The sequence below is a fragment of the Montipora capricornis genome, chromosome 2, assembly GCF_036669925.1.
Source record: "Montipora capricornis isolate CH-2021 chromosome 2, ASM3666992v2, whole genome shotgun sequence".
NCBI classification, from domain to species: Eukaryota; Metazoa; Cnidaria; class Anthozoa; order Scleractinia; family Acroporidae; genus Montipora; species Montipora capricornis.
Window position 1 is genome coordinate 4,910,908 of NC_090884.1, and position 5,866 is coordinate 4,916,773.

Sequence of the window (5,866 nt, forward strand, 5' to 3'; positions counted from 1 at the left end):
ACAAAGGTCGGGAAATGTTAAAGTTCCACTGATTTCGTCCAAAATGGATGAAATCTAAGTAGCTCTCGACGACAATGAGACGATAGCAATGAAGCAATGAGATTTACAGAGTTTTCAGAAACGGAAAACATGAAAAGGAAAATTACGTCCGGAATGCAAATCGCAGATTTGCGTACGTAATGACTGATGCCGAGAATGTTATTTCCTTTTCAAAGAAAAAGATTTAGTTAATTTATAAATGTGAAACATATAGGTCTAGCTGTGACCTCTTGTAAATTATATATAGGAGTTCGTAAAATTTCCATAGCTATGAATGGTGGCTGAGGGACTCGGTATTAAAATATTATTAAAAGATTCGTGTGGAATCGTGCTATTTTGTGAAGATAAATTTAAAAGGGACCAAGAATGAAATTCATTGGAAAAGTTTGGATATTGGTGTCACACAGACTCACAAATACCCGTGATGTACACCAATCGAAACAGCAACACAGAAACGTACTGCTAATTTCTTCCCGTTTGAGACAGTATTCACACTCTGTGCCATCTTGTACAGCATAATAAACAGCCGCACTGGAAAATGCTATTCAGTACGGTCACACTTTAGGATTGGTGTACAGACTCTAAAGCCGCAAGAACCAGCTTTTACAGCATAATAAAAAGCAAGGCAGGAAAATATTGCTCTCTTTAGACGGTTTTTTGTGATTATTTTTTCAATGTTTAGATTTGCTACAGTCGAGAAAAAAAAAGTGATTGCATGTACAAGATGTTCCGTAAAGTCCACCCAAGTCGATCGACATCAGCATTTGTCTGTTTTGCCAATGTTGAAAATTTGGTCGGATTATGGAAAATTGTTATCAAATTCAATTAGCTCTCCTCTTCATGATGTCTTTTCGTTTTTTCATCGTTCTTTGCTCCACTTCATAGAATTATGACAATAACTCACCGTTAAAAAAGTTGTAAATCGTGTCAAAAATAGTTGCCGTATAGCTAACCTTGAGACGTCAAAGATTCTTGTTATTTTCGTAAGTCCCTTACTCTATCAAGAGCATTCTCAAAAGTAACCAAGGAACTTCACAGTGGCAAATTTATACATCTGCCTGTATCGGTCTGTCATTTTGTCATCTCGCTCCGGAAACAATTAACACTGTCAGTAGCCATAAAGAAGAATTTTTTGTGTATTTTCCGCCTTAGCCTTTGTGCAATTTCTATGACATTGAGAGCGCGCAATTAAATTGACGTTAAAGCTTTAGCTAAGTTATTGTTCTTAGTTGGTCGGTTTAAACTGAAACTCGAGTCACGTCTTTATTGAGGCTTGACACGTGTGTTTTTGCATGTGGTACCAGCGCTTTTCCTTGGAGCTTTTTTGTAAATTGAAAATTTGGCTGTTTAAATTGTCCAACTAGAAGACACACAGTTCTTGCCGAGTCGAACGGGAAAACCAAAGAAATTAAAGCGTTTTCAATCTGAAAAAGTGGAACTTTATCATTTGTGTCTGACAAACAAGTGTAATTTAACATTTCCCCTCTGTATATTAATATTGAAGACATTTCATTAATGCGTGAAAGTAAGACGAGTGATGCTTGCGCGAAGTTCACTCTCTCGAGGTGCCTGGTTGCACAGACCCCCATAACATACAGCCCGCGGTTGAAATTTCGTTCAGTTTAAAATCTTATGCCACGCGGGAAGAGTGTCTTACAAGAGTGTACTTTATTGTTTTTGTCTTACAGCGTAAATAGTTAAAAAGAAATTTGAACAGTTTTAAATTTCTTGTCCCTGAGGGAACGCTCAATTTTCCCAGACATGCAAGCGTCTCTAAGGAAGTGTTTAAATGAAAGAAGGAAGATAGTAGCTCTTGGAACATCCTGGAAAATGCATCATCATATTGACATGTATTTTCTGTATTGAGTCCGCGTGGAAAAAGTTATGCCTGGCCCTTGCTCTTTGATTGTCTTAGAGATAAAACGACCATACCACTGGGAAGATCCTAGGACCTAAGCTTGTAAGCTATTTCACTCAAAAGATCCTGGGACTAGTGACTAAGAAAATATGCATTGCGAAGACCGTGCGTTCAGCAACTTCGTTCTGCACAATTTTTTGATTCCTAATCCGAATCGAAATTTGTTCGTGTAAAACCAAGCCATTTTAGCCCTCTTGTAGATAAGGATCTTCCTTCTTCCGAGTAAACAGCCTTTAAATGTCGAAAACTTGAGAGCTTAATTTCTTGAAGAACGTTCTTTGAGATTTTGACTCTAAGCGAGGCAAGACGTAGTGTTTTTTTATTTTTTAATTTTTTTGCTCTGGCTATATATTTATCAAAAGAAACGGGTTTTCATGGTAATGCGTTTTTTATTATAATTACTCTTCGTTGAAAGAAGTCATACGTAACCTGCGGACACACCCTATTCGTCCTCTGGGTTTTCTTTTTCTTCGATGGGTTCGAATCCTTCCATTTCTTTTTCCTCTTCTCTGTCATAAAATCAATTTTAGTTGGCTTTTTTTCTTGACTTTTTAACTTTGACAAAGATGTTTTTTTTCCTTAAGTTCCTGTTTTTGTTTTGTAATTCCTCTAGTTTCTTCCATTTCCTTTCTTTTCCTGTCTGTCACCACGGAACCTACCGCTTCCTCACGTTTGGTCTGTTTGATACTTTGCGGAAGTTGTGTTTTTATCATATCAAAGTAAAATTGTTGAACTCGCAATGTCAAAAACGAGAATTACCACTTGATTCTGACTGATAAAAGCTCTTCGTGGGTGAAAAAGGTATTTTAGTATAATATTTATTTCTCGAAGAAGATTTAATTCGAATATTCGCCGTGTTATCATTCAAATATATAATATTGAAAGTGGCTTGACAACGGAAAGTTTACACTAAACATCATTACGGAAGGAAAATATCGTAACATTTCGACTTAATATATTTGTTTTTCGTGTCGTACGTGCGTTATTTGTAAGGATACAAAAATAAGGAAAGAATTGTGTCCTCAGTTGACCAAATAATTGCACATCGCGTGACGTCTTCGCCGTTCATATTTAAGGCGAAATAATCAGGATATTTGTTTTTATGCACATCCACTTGTTTCATTAATTGTTAATTATTATAAAAGAGTTTAGATTTCTGGTTACGTGAGCAAAATAAGCACCTTGTTCAAAAAGCAGTGGAGTGCCTCAGGGCAAAAACATGCTTTTCAAAAAGTTTGAAATTTCTCGGCAACAGTGAGAAGATTTTCTAGCATCGGCCATTTCAAATATCGTTGACAGTTGGAATGCTAACGTTTCACTCTCTCTCGGGCTTTAGCCGAAATAAGGAATTTCAATTTTCTTTAAGGAAGGTTTGGAAATGTGATCTGGATCATAAATTTGGTGCCGAATTTTTCTGTTAAATTTGGATGAGAGAGAATCTCTACTAAAACAATTAACCACAGAGCATAAGATTTACAAAATGTTTGAACTTTTTCCAGGTGAAAGCGTTTGTATCCGAAATAAATGAATTTCAAAAACCCCTGTTATGGTTTTCAAATTTCCCGGTCGCTATCATCTTAAGCACGCGCGTTTTTGAGACGCGGACGGCAACCGGAAGAGGACATTTCTCCTGCAAGGACAGTGGTGTCTCCCAGATTTGTATACGAATTATCTCTAATGGAGAAAAGATACTTAGCAATGTAAATGTGGTTGTCTGAAGACAAGTTAAAAGGGAAAACAGCTCACTTCCGGTTGCCGTCCGCGTCTCAAAAGCGGTCGTGCTTAAGCTCCCTAATATAATTGTGACGTGTCGCGGTTGAGCTTTTAGGGAACTTTAGCAACGACGACGGCGACGGCAACGACAACGTCACAAATTTATATATTGAGTGAGCAAAAGCAAAGTTTTGCACGCCATGCACGTGCGTTTTTCACTTTTGTCTATATTTCTTTGCCTTCGCCAGCAAAACAACAGCGTGAAATGACCAATTTTGAGGTTTTAGGGAGAACGTCAGCGCTTGACGATAAATTGTCATTTTCTCCCCTAAATTGAGCACCGTTCATACTAGTTTCGTTTTTGAGGGTTTGCCACATCTTTGTCACGTTAAATCCTTGGAACAGTCGCGAAACGATTACAATAACACGAATTCACATTTAACGACGACGTTCTCGTTGCCGTTGCCATCGTCCTTGCTAAATTTCCCTAATATTGTTTCAAAACAAAAACTCTTTGTGTGAAACAATAGAGGCAACCATAACACGTCACAATTATTCAAGATGGTGGCCGCCCGGAAATTTGAAATTGGAAAAGTAATTTTTTTTTTCTTTTTCAATAGCAAAGAGATCGTTGACGTCACCTATTGTCATTAATGTGCCATCCAGAGCCTCATTGGCTGTAGAAACGAAGGGTCTTTTCTGTATTTGTAGACAAATAACATTTTCAAACATTTCTTTTTTTGAAGAACTTTTTCGAACAAATTTTATTCCAAACATCTTGTTAGGTTTAAAATTATTCATTAGACGGAATGGAGGTTCCCTTTAAAACAATGAAGTCGATATTTTGTCACCAAGTAATGAGCGTGCCCGTATAAAAAGTTAAGTTCCAAATATTAGTTCGAATTATCACTGAACTAGAGCATGTTCAGTTAACAGTCGTCCTGGCACACTGCAAGCATTTGGTTGTTATTATAATTTCTTATCGATTCGCTTTTGTTTGTTTCTTTGCAGTTTTTTGGAAGAAGTCGTTCATTCTACTGGCCAAGGAGCAACAACCAGAACCCGGGCCCCCTCTGGTGGTGCAAATTACAGATCATCGTACGCGTCATCCTTCTTCTGAATTTGTCTCAAAATACTTTACTTGATAATTAAAATGGTACATTTCAGCCCGGTTTACACTACAGAAAGTTTTTGGCACGGCTCGGGTGAAATTGGCACGGGTCCCAAAAAAACTGAAAGATTCGGCTCGCCGGGATAAAATTTGCAGTGTAAACAGCCTCTCAGTACCAAATTTCATCCGTGCCGAACCAAAATTCTTACCCGTGCTGGGACCTTCGACGAGGTAGTCCAAGCACGGGTGAAAATGGTACGGGTGCTGAAAAAATAGGCACAGTTCGGAAAGAACAAGTAGTGTAAACACTTTAAAGGGCCAAATTTGAGCCTTAATTCATGTAGGCTAGCGGTTTTTTTAAATACATTTCAAGATGGCTGCTCATTCTCCGCCAAAATCACGCGGACGTTCTTCATTATAGTTGAACTGCGCACGGCTCCATGAGAAGTTACGTGGGCCCAAAATTTTGGTACGGTAAAAATGGTGTAGTGTAAACAAAGTTTGCTGTGCTCTTTGTTGGCACCCGTGCCAATTTCACAGGAGCCGTGCCAAAAATTTCTGTAGCGTAAACGGGGCTTTCAACCCTTTCTTTTTTAGGGAATTTAAGAAACGACCACGGACGGCTACGGCTATGATAACGCCACAAAACAATGACATCATTGGTTAAAAGAGGAAAAAGAATCGTGCTGCACGTGCGGCACACATTTTAGCATTCTCGTTCCCATATCCCATCGTTTCTCTCAGCCGGCGGGGCCTTCGCACGAGAAAACGAAGAGCTCTGGAGACATAGGAAATTCAAACATTTTCATTGGTTAGCTTGGAAACAATAAAGTATTGAACCGGAAGTAAAAATGGCCGATGTGGCGCGGCCGGTCAGTAAATAATCAGTTTCTGTGTTTGAAAATACGGTATTACTTATTGCGTCTTTCTTTTCGACGCACATTCTCTAAGCTTCACATAGAGACTCTTCGAAGGTAATGCTTCTGAGCGCTGCTATGTTTAGTACTCATATATCAACTCTAGAAGTCCTAGAATCTGGGACTGTAAATCTCTGGGACTGTAAATCTCAACACGATCTCTTCCTC

General features: G+C 38.5%; 2 protein-coding genes across 3 annotated transcripts in view; one reads left to right on the forward strand and one right to left on the reverse strand.

The window, feature by feature from the left end:
* Positions 1-1,112, reverse strand: part of LOC138038553 (adenosine receptor A3-like) — a 15,236-nt gene extending 14,124 nt beyond the window's left edge. The window contains exon 1 of one of the 2 annotated variants that reach the window (XM_068884495.1): positions 944-1,112. The gene's annotated coding sequence lies outside the window, so the exon portion shown is untranslated. The remainder of the gene's footprint in view (positions 1-943) is intronic. The other variant, XM_068884496.1, reaches the window with a different exon arrangement.
* The window catches only part of LOC138038552 (vacuolar protein sorting-associated protein 45-like), a 34,381-nt gene extending 28,719 nt beyond the window's left edge, over positions 1-5,662 (forward strand). The window contains exon 16 of the mRNA XM_068884494.1: positions 4,682-5,662. Within this exon, the coding sequence (XP_068740595.1) occupies positions 4,682-4,790 (109 nt within the window). The 3' untranslated portion in view covers positions 4,791-5,662. The remainder of the gene's footprint in view (positions 1-4,681) is intronic.
* Positions 5,663-5,866: the final 204 nt, after the last annotated feature.